At 43.4% G+C, this 13,259-nt stretch overlaps 1 protein-coding gene across 1 annotated transcript in view; it reads left to right on the top strand.

The window, feature by feature from the left end:
- Positions 1-6,333, top strand: part of SWAP70 (SWAP switching B-cell complex 70kDa subunit) — a gene marked incomplete at its 5' end in the record, with an annotated part of 31,043 nt that extends 24,710 nt beyond the window's left edge. Inside the window, 5 exons of the mRNA XM_010283463.1 lie at positions 703-810; positions 2,376-2,542; positions 3,325-3,523; positions 5,023-5,119; positions 5,852-6,333. Coding sequence (XP_010281765.1) covers positions 703-810; positions 2,376-2,542; positions 3,325-3,523; positions 5,023-5,119; positions 5,852-5,961 — 681 coding nt within the window. The remainder of the gene's footprint in view (positions 1-702; positions 811-2,375; positions 2,543-3,324; positions 3,524-5,022; positions 5,120-5,851) is intronic.
- Between the last annotated feature and the right edge of the window lie 6,926 nt (positions 6,334-13,259).

Genomic DNA, 13,259 nt, shown 5'->3' on the forward strand with positions numbered 1-13,259 from the left:
TGTGACAACTGTCTATATGTGAAATCAAGATGCAAAAAAAGTTAAGTTGCAAAAAGGCATGAAGGTACCAGCAGCTGTTTCCTAGGCCTTAGCTCTGACTAGGCTAATTTTTCCCCTAATTTCAAGTGATGATTATTGACTAGGATTTTATTTACCTTACATGGCAATTTAGGGGATGTTAAAGGGATGTGATTCACAATCACATAATCACTTATTATAGTCAAAGTCTGCAGCACTTCTGCTTTCCCATGGCAATTTAGTGCTTCTCACTTCTGTTTCTGTATGAACTCTATGCATGCTGGCATGTTTTCACTGTTGGAACTCCTGTGCACTCCTGCCTGTGATGTGGTTTTCCATAACAGTTTTTTATCCCATACGAGATAAAGAAGGAAATAGAGCAATTTTTATCTGTTATGCAAAGCAGGACTTGAAGCTTGGAAGAAGTCTTGATAATTGACTTTTCATTGGTAAACTTAAAATTGTCTTGCAAATAACAAGATTAAAAAAGATATGTAGAGATTGGGTTTTTTTAAACGTCTGAGACTATTCTCAAACTGGTGCCTCAATGCTTTTGAAGGTTTCTTCCATTTTAGTTAAAAACAAAAATTGTTAAATGAAATACCATTCCCTTGAAATGTTTTAGTTTTGACAAATTATTTTTTCCTTCTTTTCTCTCCTCCACCCCCTGCCCTTCTCTTCCAGCAACTAGAAGCAGCAGCTGCTCGTGCTGCTGAGGAAGAGAAGAAAAGACTTCAGACTCAAGTCGAATTACAAGATCGCTTCAGTTTGGAGCTGGAGAGAGAAAAAATGGTGAGTAGTGCATGTGGTGTTTTGCTACGATTACACATAGTGACCAATGCATTCAGCAATGACTTCCCTCACAGGCTGTCACTGAAAGGATTCCGCAGGAGGCTGGAGAATGCGACCTGTGTTGCATTTATTAGAGATGTAGGAATAAAATATTTTTACTGGTGAATTCAAATACTGGAACAGCTTGCCTGCAATTTGTATGGCTTTCAAAGCTTAAATATTATTGGAAAATTGAGAAAAAATTGACTGCTTGAAAGATAAATGCAGACTGAAGTTATCCGTGCAGTTTTCAAAAATGGAGAACCTGAGGCCAGTACATACTATATGAATATGCAAAGTGAACACAGGCACAAACAAAATGCATTTTAGGAATTTTCTGACTTGAATATATTCCTAAAACAATTGCTTTTTTATACTGTGTGTTCTTTTACATTTATATACACACACGCAAACAAAAAAAATTACAGAAATATTGTAGCTTTACAACACTGTCAGTATAATCCACACTTGAGAATTTCCAAAAGAACTCATTTTCCATCTTGAAGAGCTTTGTCGGGCATAACGGGCTTTTCTGTTAGCTGGAGAAAAGAAGTAGAAATAGTTAAGTCCATGTGATGGATTGTCTCGGGACATAAATGCACACAGTGCTGCTTTATGGGCTGCCTGTGAATTCCTGAATATGACCACTTGCTGGGTCAGTGGGATTTTGGTTAGCTGAGGGAAAGCAGACTGCAGACCAGTGGAGCAGGACATGCCATTCTATCACACTTGGCAAGCAAGCCTTTTTTGCTGGCTTCAGGAGCTGTGCTTACCTTCTGTGAAGTACATATTGCTAAATGCTGAGGTTTTGGCGCTTTATCCCGGCTCAGTTCAGAGCCAGCTGACTGCTGCTGTCCCCAGCGCAGTGAGGAAGGGTGGCTCTGCAGCCGCAGTGCCCTGGTTTCCCACTCTGGTCAGCAAAAGGTGGGGAATGAGGATCAGGGTGTGGGTGACTAGATATGCAGCATCCCTTCACCTTCCTTTACCCCTTACCTTTGTTTTTTGTTATAGCTGCTCTTCTCTTAGCAAAGCCAAGCTCCTTGGCTGATTTCCACCCCTTTATCAATCCTGTGCTGTTGGCGGTGCCATCATCCAGGTGGAAGTGTGTGAAATACACTGCTGCCAAGGGAGGACGTGCCTGAGGAAAGGAGTGGAAACAGTGTAATTAAACCAGCCTGACCTTTGTGTCTGGGCACTCCGTCAGCTTTCCCTTCCATCCGTTCTGTGTGTATCTGTAAACTAAGTGCAAGATCAAACGGATTGAAGTTAGGTTTGAAGCCCTGTAAAAATCCCGTGTGGCATGAAGTAGGGCAATGTAAGAAACCTGCGTTGTTATTTATTTTTTTTAAATGCTCTTAGTTACACATCTACAAATCTAGACTCAGTTTTATCAGTTTTGCTCTGCAGGCAGCAGGAAAAGGTTTGTCTCTGAAAACGCTGTCTGAGGGAAACCTGGCAATTCCTTTAAAAACTGGAAGCCTGAGTTTGAATGGTAGCTCATATGTGTCCTCAATTTGTGCTGCTAGGTAAGACAAAAAATGGAAGAGCAGGTTGCTCAGAAATCATCTGAACTGGAACAGTATTTACAGAGAGTACGTGAACTGGAAGAAATGTATAAGCAGCTACAGGAAGCTTTGGAGGATGAGAAACAGGCACGTCAAGATGAAGAGACTGTAAGGAAACTTCAAGCCAGGTATGGCTTTTACCTAGTAGGGATTTACTTCAATTCCCTTCTCCCCCCTGCAATAATAAACAACGGTGCCATAGTGTTAAAGATTGTTTGCATCTTGGACACGCTGCTGGAAAGGGGGACTAGCCTGAAGTCCAGACACAGGATAGAATTTTTGTTTTTTTCTTAAACTATGAAGGCTAAAGCTGGTATTTATGACATGTTAATGTGTTTGATTAGCCTGTGGCAGTGGGAGTGCTCAGCAATTTCAGGAAAGCAGGCGCACTTATTTTTCACCAGGTGTTGTGCATGTCAGCACTTGAGAAATGGGGATCACTCTGTACAGACTTTTCAATTGTGTAGCTTGTAAATGAGTAACTGTAGCATATGACTTTCTGCTGCATTTTATTGCAGGTTTAAATAATAATTGATAAAGTGTTAAGTCTCCTCTTACTCATATGGTCTTTGTTTAGTGTGGTTTGTTTCTTCATATATTCAGTTCTCCTAAGACAATTAAGATAACTTACGCATGCTTGTTTCTTCTGTGCTTTTCAGTGTTGCATATTTGCATTATTGGCTACATTTTCTGAATAGCCCTTTGTAGCAGTCAGACTGCTTACACTGCTGGCATGATTTTCAGCTTTACAGTGAAGACAAGCCAACAACTTTTTCCCTATTTCTGAAGTTGTTGTTTTTTTTTTAATAAAAAAGGAAAGAAAATAATTAGCTTGGCTTCCCTACATGTATGCTACATAATGGATAGAGCTGACTTTAAAGTGCAGTTAACACCGCAATCTCCATTGCAGATTACTGGAAGAGGAGTCAGCAAAGAGAGCAGAACTGGAAAAATGGCACTTGCAGCAGCAACAGACCATTCAGATGACAGAAGCAGAGAAGCAAGAGCTAGAAAACCAGAGAATGATAAAGGAACAGGCTCTTCAAGTTGCTATGCAGCAACTGGAACAACTTGAACTGGAGAGGAAAGAGGCCCTTGAGCAATATGAGGTGAGCTGTTCTGTTCATCAGCCTCTCATACTTAGCCAGGTATTCAGTGGTTTAACTGAAGTTCATCAACATCATGCTTCTTTAAGGATGAGTATGGCACAAAAATTAGAATAGCAGGTAGGATAGTTATGTGTTGTGTTTTTTTGGCCTAGACCAGTGGATATAGTTGAAGAAGAAGAGGACATGTTTCAGACACACCACCTCCTTTATTCTTTTGTCTCAATTCATCTGCAAGCCATCTAAGTCATATCCTGAAATACTCTGTATACATTTGTCTTCTACTGTAGACTAACTATTCTTATGTAGTCCCATATGCTTTATGCTTTTTATGCTTTTGAATTGATTATTCTTGCAATGTTTTGATGATGTCATGGGGCACTATTGTCTTCTACAGATGAAAAATCAATGTGCTACTGGTAGGCCCTTGCTCCTCAAAAAGGTATTTAAGCACTGAACTGATGTCAAGGATAGCTAGGAATTAGCCCAGATTCTCAATGTGTAGCAGTGCCTTGCATCACAAATGCCAGGCCTGTTCTCTGCTCCGCTGAGTGTTGTTGGTGAAGGCCAGTAGCTGTATTCGAGTCAGAATCCAGCGAGTGCAGAGTCTGAAGTGCTGCTTACTTTCTAGGGCGGTGTTGATCCTGTGTGTGTTTAGGTCAGGAAACAAAACATGACTGCGTTTCTGTTTAACTAGGGAGTGTGTTTACGCTGTCTGTATGCTGTTGAGGTTAGCTCTGTGAGAAGGGCAAGCTAGTGAGTTGTATCCAGGGCCTAGGTGGGGTAGTTCTGGCCACTTTACAACTTACCATATTGGTGTTACATCTAACACCATCATTAGATTGCTTTTGGCTAATACTTGACCTTTTTTTAGATGACATCTCAGGCTTTTTGTACATCAAACGTCATTTACTACTCCAAAGGAATTGCTGAATACAATAGACAGAAAACCCAAACAAAAAAACAACCAACAAAACAAATCTGCAAAACAAATGGAGTGGGTCACTGCAATAGTTGACTCATTATTTTAGAAATAATTAAACATTCTGGCCTTCTGTTTGGAATTGGCCAAAAGCTCGGTTTAGACTGAAGAACTCCTCTTTCTTAACAGCAGCGGTCCTTTTCCTAGCTTATATTTTATGACTCCTGTTAAGTGAGAGGTACCCACTAGCTTGTCTTAGCTTGGAACAGAAAATATATCTTTCTGTTTTGCAACTATGTTTATGTTTTCAATCTTCGTGAAAACTGGCCCTACTTAGGCAGCTACAGAATCTTGTAAAAGCTCGTTGTTTTTGGATTCTGGTTTGACAGCTTTTTTCTATACAGCTAGCGACTGAATAAATTACTTAGAATGGTTAGAAATGCAGTTCTCCTGTCTACACTAAATGGAGTGCTGGCTGAATTAGCATGGTTCTGTCTTTAGCTTTAAAAGGATGTTTTTTCTTTTTATATAAACAGAGTAAAGTTGTTCTTGTTTTTGAGTGGGCTGTATCTTATTTCAGGAGGTTAAGAAAAAGTTGGAAATGGCAGCTAATAACACCAAGAGTTGGAAAGATAAAGTAGCCCATCATGAGGGATTAATTCGACTAATAGAGCCAGGTAAGTTATCAACAGAAAAGTTACACATTCATTCTGTCTCCTACACTTAGAACACCTAGTGATTTACTGAAGTCTGCCTTTTCCTGTAGCTTACTGGTTTCACAGCAGCCTATACATACCACATTTGTGAGATCTGCTGATGGTAACTTTCAAGTCTTTACCTCTACTGGCCCTACTATAACAATTTTTTTTATTATTATTATTTGTTTGTTTAAAACAAAGCAAGGATCAACCTGAACATTGCATGTTTTGGGTGTTTACTACAGTTAGCATAAATGCTAATTGCCAAAAACATGAAGTAAAGATAGCTAAAGTATTTGATTTTGGGGAAAAGTTTAATTTCTTAGCTTAATTAACAGCTTGCTAGCCCAAAGTGGCTTTGTAATGCAGTGCTGGAGAGATCGCTTTCCTTCAAGGACATCTCTAAAGGCAAGAAGAAGAGAGGTTTGCTAAGATTTGGTCTGTTGGGGGGGGGAGGGGAGGAAGTTGGGAGAGAAGGATGCGAAAGCTGGCAGAAGCTGACAACGCCTCACACTAAGCAGCTTCAGTGATGGTGTCCCTCCCTCCGTGGCTAGGCAGGTCCTCAGGCCCCCTTTGAGAGGGTCTCCAGTCACAGAAGAGAGAGCACTCACCAACTCATCCTGCGGTGACACTCGACCTGTCCCATCGATGGTGGGTGAGTGATGTCCCTGTCAGAAATGCCTGTTTCAAGTATTGCACTCTGTCTTCCAGGCTCCAAGAATCCTCACTTAATCACAAACTGGGGCCCGGCTGCCTTCACTGAAGCTGAACTCGAGCAAAGACAAAAGAGCTGGAAAGGGAAAAAAGCCACTTCTGAGTAACGCCGGTAGCTGATGTATTGTTCATGAATAGAAGCCCACCTTTGCACGTTCTGCTTTGCACAGAGCAGCTTCTCGCTTATAAAGGTCTTAGTTTGCTCAGCAGGTTGGGCCTTTCTACAAAGGAAATACTGTTTACCACATACCAGTGTCTACGCAGAGCTCAGCAATTATCACATGTGGTGTCTGACAGTACTTGCTGTTTTCCCTCACGTTTTTAGAAATTCTGTTCTCTCACAGAAAACTTTTCAACTGAAGATTTTTATTTAAATGTAGCTTGTGACAGAGTTGTTTCTATACTAGCCTGTAACTATTTGACAGCATTTAACTTGATCAAGCAGTGTCACTTTCATTCCAAAAAGCAAGGGAAGCAATAGTTTCATTGGTTCAGTTAGTAAAATTTAAACCCAGGATAAATCAGTCCTGGAGGTTCTGCCCAGCTCTGAGATAGAGCACTACCTTTCCTTCCACTGAGTCTCCTTATATATCTGTGCTTAGTGCTCAGATACGTTCTTCCCTAGCGAGGGTAGACTGGCATCACTGGGTACCTGTTGGATTTTGTGTCCTGTTTTCCTCTTTTTGCAGGAATCCAAACAAAAGAACTGGAAATAGGCATGTACAAAATGCTGCCGTAAAACATTTGGAAAAAGTAGTCATGCAAGATTGTTCTCGTACTGTCTCATACTTGAGAAGTGCTAAAAAAAACCTTGAGAGTTCTCTCCATAGTTTAAAACATACACAGTTTTGACTTACAGATTTCTGGGGCAGATGAATGAAAGATGGTAGCACGTATAGGCCAAATACCATCTGCATCAAGGCTATGTTCGTGCAAGAAATCTGATGATAACATACCACTGGTTTAGATGCAGCACTTGTCTTCATTGGAGGCCAGATTAAAAAAAAAAAATGAGGGAAAACTCATTTTTTTGAAAATAAATTTTACCTTTTTATTTTAGATAAAAATGATAGATGTATAGCAATACTGTTTTGGAAAAAAACTAATTCTTGTCAGCAAAATAACTTCAGCATTTCTAGTAACAAGGCTTCCCAAATAGCCTACTGCTCTGTCTCAGAATTCTCTCAAAGGACAAAGCCAGTTTGTAGGGAGATGGAACAAGTCTCTGATTCTGCTTTGCAGAGCTCCCACACCAGTCAAGAAGTCAGTCTATTGATAAATAAAATAGTATTCTTGCTAAATTGTACAGATGTTTTGAGAACTAAGTCCCCCATCCCAAAGGGCCGGTGCCCATTGGTGTGACTTGTTATCTTTGACTTTGTATGTACACACTGAACATGTACAACCATCTCTTAGCACCTGCTTTTTAGTTCAGATAAACATTAAATTATTTTTAGTAAATAAGAAGTGAAGGTTTCAGATGGATAACAAGTGCTTTGTGATACTTGGATCTCAGAAGAGCAGAAGCTGTACAGAAGTGATGGTCAGATTTGGAAGTCAATAGCATTTTATTTGCCAATTAACTAAGACTCACTCAGATACTGAATCTTCTCAGACATTTAATCTCTGGTTATATTTTTATACTAATTGAAATCTTTAATGCTTCAGTAAATGGAGTGCTGATTAGAATGGCAGGAAAATCCAGGATCTTCCTATTTGTATTTACTGTACAGGACAGCAATAGTTCCTTAAGCTTGCTAACAAGGCATTTTTTAAAATTATGTTTACAGAAGAAATGTGAAAAAAACTGTAATAGAAATACTAATGTATACATTATTAAACTTTGTTAAAGGAGATGGAACAGTATTTATAACTACCAAATGTCTGTCTTTTATGCAGAGAGCAGAAGGTGTATTGAGGCTAAACTTGTTCAATTTTTTTCTAACAGTCTTCATTTTGGACAAACTTTTTTTAAGAACACCAAATGATGCATGTTTTCATTTTTTTTACTGTTCTTTAGAATTGGCTATTTAATAAAGTAATACAAGTCGTTTACATTTCTGAATTAATTGATGACTTTTTGCATGGGTTACTTCTGTGTTACTTCAGTTCAAAAGCCAGTAACTGTTGTGTCAAAGTGTTACTGTGATGGAAGAAATACACCCTTGACAGTCCAAGCAATGAGATTCGGATTAAAGCCCTAATAAAGGCAATGGTCACACACATAAGACAAATCATTGTATAAACAGCAACACTTCTCTTACATGTTCATATTCAGTACACCCTGATAAAGATGCTCAGGTATTACAGACAGCGTTGCTCAGTAACAGTATTTTGAGGGCACAGTTTAGCTGCCAGAGGGGAAATGAATGGCTAGAACAGGTGCACCTACAGTAACACATGAAGGCATAGCGCACTAGCCAGGCAGAAGGGCTCTTACCGGTGAGCTAACAGGGGGAAGCATCTGCAGAGTGAGGGTACCTCGGCACACACAGACAGGTGCCCCCACCAGCAAAACAGCCCTTTGTTAAAATGCTGTCCGCATACATCTGTCTGATTTCTTAGTCACTATTAGAAGAGGAAATGAGACAAGTCTCCTTTTCACTTTCTTGTCCCTGCTTGCTCTGACCAATTAAGACAGCTTTGTGTGAAATGTTGCACAATAAAAGTAGGGGAAGAGGTGGGTTTAAAAATTAATCAATCATCAGTGGCATTTTTGCTCAAAATGTCACTTTAGAGTAAGTCAGTCCATTAAAGCTACACTAAACGGCATTCAAAGAGAATGTAGCACTGTGAGTCAGAGTCACCGCATCTGATGAAACAGTGCAGCACAGAAAACTGCACCCCAGTGCAGTACTGTTTCTGGGGAGCCCAAGGGTTACAGACGCCTTATTGCAAGAAACCAGCGAGACCACTAATGCCTCAATGACATGTGACACTGTGGATGTCTCTGTTGCACCCTGAGAAGCCTTGCAACATCGTAGTGCCATACATACACGCCAGGCTTACCTGTGCAGAGGCCAGTGGAAAGCTGCATCTGCTGTTCTTGAACCCTCAGCAGATGCGCTGCCAGGCTTAGTCCGCTTGTTTCGTCTGCCCAGTGCAGGTTTGCCTGCTGCTGCTGGTGGAACAGTCCTGCAAAGCAATAGCACAGTACCAGGCTTTTTTTTCTCCTCCTAAGACAAGACTTTTTTTGCCCCGTGACCATTTTATGGAGCTGATTTATGAAACTGTTGCATCCTTATTTACGCATTCCCCAACTGTAACAGGCAGGTGTCCAGCAACTCCTATTACCTCTGTTTAACTTTCCTGCAATGAAGAGCCATAAAACCAAAGCCTATAATGGGAAAGCAACAGCATGTTAGGGAAATATCTCTATCCCGGGGACACACACACAGACGGGGGACCTAGCCCCAAAAGAAGCAACTGTTCAGTCATGCAGGCCTTCTGGAACAGTAGCCACACCATCCCTTTCAGTAAAAGTGAACTGAAAACAACTGCTCTGATTGTTATCTTGAATACATGAAGCAAACCATTTTTGAGGAAACCTTTGCATGGCCAGGAAAGAGGATATCCATAAGGTCTTTTTAGCTGCTTCATAAAGTAAATGGCACAGAAGAGACAAATTATAATGTGCTATAAAGCTGTCGTCTCTAATAGAATGAAACTCTCATGCAACACTAGCAAGATTTTAGTTCCCCCACTCATCAGTCAGGGACTTTCCAGCTCTGCCTGCTCTTTGCTGGTTATTTGGTAATTGTGGCTCTCTTTTTCTTGGTTTGGCAGGGGGGTAGCTTTTTTGTTGTTTTGGGTTTTTTTTTTAATCTTTTTGCGTCACAGTGGGAGCCCCGGTGTCATCCCACCGGGCTGTACTCGCTGGGACCTGGGACGGGGGCAGCAGCGGCGGGAACAAAAGAGGGTCCCTGGGGCCTGGCTCATATTTGGACTCCAGCTGCCATCTGGTGGTGGCTCAGCCCGCCAGCGCCCCTGCTTCCCCAGCCTGCCTTATCAGCGGGTCTTACTCACCCTCCGAATGTGTCCCGAGACGGAGAAAAGCACCCTTCAGCCTCACTCCTCTTCAACAACCGCAGCAGCCCTTTACCAGAGAGAAGTACAATGAGGTACAAAGGCTGGAAAAACGTTAGGTGAGTGAACCAGGTCTCCCACTGCATTACGATGCCCTCACTGCCATCGTTGTGGCATGTTGGTGTCCTCAAGTTCACGAGCCAATCTGGTGGTTCTGTTACCTCCGCTCAGTATGTCTGATCCCAGAGAGGTCCCGTGAGCCTAGGAAAAAGGATTTTACAATACGAGTGTTACCACTGGCCTAGGATAAATTTATGCTCGGAGCCTTGAAGCTAATTCAGGCGTATTTTCCAAAAACACCCCACTGCACCACAGAAGGACACGTACAGTGGGGTGCATCACCTGGCAAGCTCTCAGTTGCAGCACAAAGCTTGGGCTGCCATCCAGCTTTCCTAGTGGGAGTAAAGCAGGGCAAGCAAAAAATGTGTAAGGAAGGCTACTTACCTGCAAATAGTGTTTTCCCAGGTGCCTCGTGTACATGCCTCGTTTATCCTTCACCCCCATCCCATTCTCCCTCATCCTACTGAACGGTGCTCATTGACTTGCAGGATAAAAATCCCCGAGGCTGCAGCAGTGGGGCTGAAAGATGTGCAGTGTGCCAGGTCACAGCTATTCCTCTCTAGGGACCAGGACCCAGACTCATCCCTTCAAGTCACACATGGTGGGGGTGGGGGGTAAACAAACCAACCAAGAGACCAGCCTGCGGTTTGAAGCACTTCGGGGCTCACCGCCTGGCAGGCTGAGTAGCCAGAGAGACATCGTGTCTTGAGGACTCCTGTTACTGCTAATGCAGCCATGAGTTCCAAAATAAAGCGCAAACAGAAAGTAAGTTGTAACACTACATGCATTTAGAGACTAGTGTGACTTTCATACACCAAGTCTCACTGTGAACTTCAGCTACTTGGAAATGCCAGGGAAGTGAAAGTGAAGAAAAGCACCCCTTTATGAACTGGCTTTCTGGGTATGTCAAATGTATACATCCTCAAAAAATGGGAAGGCCAGTGGTTGTTTTAACACTTAAGATGAAAAAAAGATTTGGAAAAAGGTAGCTGCTTCTCACCTCCAAAAGAAATTGGAACAGTATGATGCAAAAAAAAAAAAAAAAAGATAAAAACATCCCAAAAAGCCTTGACAGGGAGATTTAATGAGGCGGTTAACACCTACAAGCACAATCCTGAAAGGACCACGTGACGAGCACCCATGTCCCCGCTTCCTTCTGATATTTTAGCCTAATTGACAAAGGTGATGTAAAAGGATATGAGCACAAGCTGGCCAGAGGAAAACCCGTAACAGACTGAAGAGAATGTTGATAAAAAGAAAAAAAAAATTTTTTAAAAATCGCAAATCCCAGAACAATTGCACTGACTTTTCCCCACTGGTCATTATTGTAAATTCCTTAATAAATAAGCACAAAAAAGCCACCCCTTTCTACCTTAGTCAGTGTGCTTATTGCTCACATCGCTCTTCTGCCTGTCAAAGGAGCTTGCTCTAGCATCAGCTTCATACACTGTTATTATCATAGAATCATTAATATAATGGCTAATTAATAGAGCTACTTGCCATGGCTACAGCACACAGCTTGTACAGGATCTGGGCCTAATGTCTTTGTGCAAATGCTCACCTGTCGATATTCTTGTTGTCGCCTATTTTCTGAGCAAACGAGAGCGATTGCTCAGGCAACGCAGATTTGACCACCAGGAACTTACCAGGGTGTTTGTGAGGAGTTTTGTTTTTAAGTGCGAATGGCGCAGGTCTGTGTCGGCTGCTCTCGCCCACATTTGCAAAAGGCGCCCGTGTCCTTTCACCTAACTTGGCCAACAAGTCTAATTTGGACATGTCAGCATCTCAGATGGGATTGAAAACTCAAGCACTGTCATGAGACAGCTTCAGAAGCAGCCTAGACTTCCTCGGTGTTGACATTTATTAGCTGTTTCAATGCCTACCAGAGCATGGGGATTTCTCTTTCCACTCCGAAGAGGCTTGTGCAGCTCAGCCCCGACACATCACGCAAGTGCTGGGGAAGCCCAGGTCTTCTGGGGCGTTGGTTCCTTGGTCCTGATGAAAAAAGGAAAAAAAACCCCCACTTAATCATCTATTTAAGGTTAGACCCTGCTTAGACACATTTAGAAAGTCCCTCTCACAGCATAGCTGGGACTGAGATTTTGCAGTTGGAGCAGCCTAAGGTAGTGTTTTCTCAACCGTTTGCCAGTGATGCATCGGGCCATTTTGCTCTTTCCAAGCTGTGAAGTCGACCGCCGCGTCTGCCCGCGACAGAGGAGCATGCCTCATTTCACAGCTGGGCTTTGCCCCCTGCCAGAAAGATTGTGTTGGCCCTGGGGTGCTTTTTCCTAGAGAGAAGGTGGGAAATGATGGGTGGGGGGGAGGTACAGCCTGCTCGCACCCAGGGCCCTCCCAAAAAGCTGAGCAGTGGGGAGGGGCCCAGGCACTCAGTGCAGGGCTGCTCCCTGTGGGGATGGAGGTGGCATCTTCTGCGTTTGCTGTTTTGCCTTAGCGTGGCCGTTGCCTGCCTGGAGGATTGCATGACGCCCAAGGGGGTCGCTGCTGGCCCACGGAGCATCCTGGGGAGATGGTTGGCCAGATACAACCATCGCCCCAAGCCTGGTCTCGCCACATAGCCATACACAGCCCCGCTTGCAAAAGGAACATGCCTGCCCGTGCTCCCACATGCTCCCTTCACTGTCACCGCTACAGATGGCAAGAGCCAAATCCACAACTGCCCTCAGGCCACCTCCAGCCAGCAAATCCTCCCCGCCAGCACGAGAAAATCCAGAGCATATATTCCTTGAAATCATATTTCCAAGGGCTGGGCGCAGATATGGGGCGCGGTACGAGAACCAGCTTGGCAGAACAGCTCACCAAAGGAAAAGGGAACAAGGAAACACCACCAGGTGCCAAACGCCTCACCAGGCCGGGCTGCGCTCCCCAGCATTTCTGCTGTCTCCGCAGAGCGTGGACCAGTCCTGCACGGCTTCGAAGACAGCTCTGCCTCCCCTCCTCACCCCACTCTGACCAGTCACTTCTACTGGTCTCCCTGCGACCCAGCTGACAGCATACCCGTTAGCAGGCATTTACCCAGCAAACCCGAGGTGCTCTGTTGCTGCAGACTGGTGCAGCTATTTTGTCCAGCAGAAAGCTCCTGGGCGAGCGCTGGGCCCAGGGCAGCGCGCACCAAGCCTGTACCGCTTCCAGGCGAGTGGTGCTGCACGACCACTCTTCCAGTTTTCTGTTCTTCTCCCCTTTTTATCCTGTCCCTCTTGATCAGCCCTGACTCCCTACGTGCCGAAGCAGGGCGAGAAGA

Source organism: Phaethon lepturus, unplaced genomic scaffold, assembly GCF_000687285.1.
Source record: "Phaethon lepturus isolate BGI_N335 unplaced genomic scaffold, ASM68728v1 scaffold21363, whole genome shotgun sequence".
NCBI lineage: Eukaryota > Metazoa > Chordata > Aves > Phaethontiformes > Phaethontidae > Phaethon > Phaethon lepturus.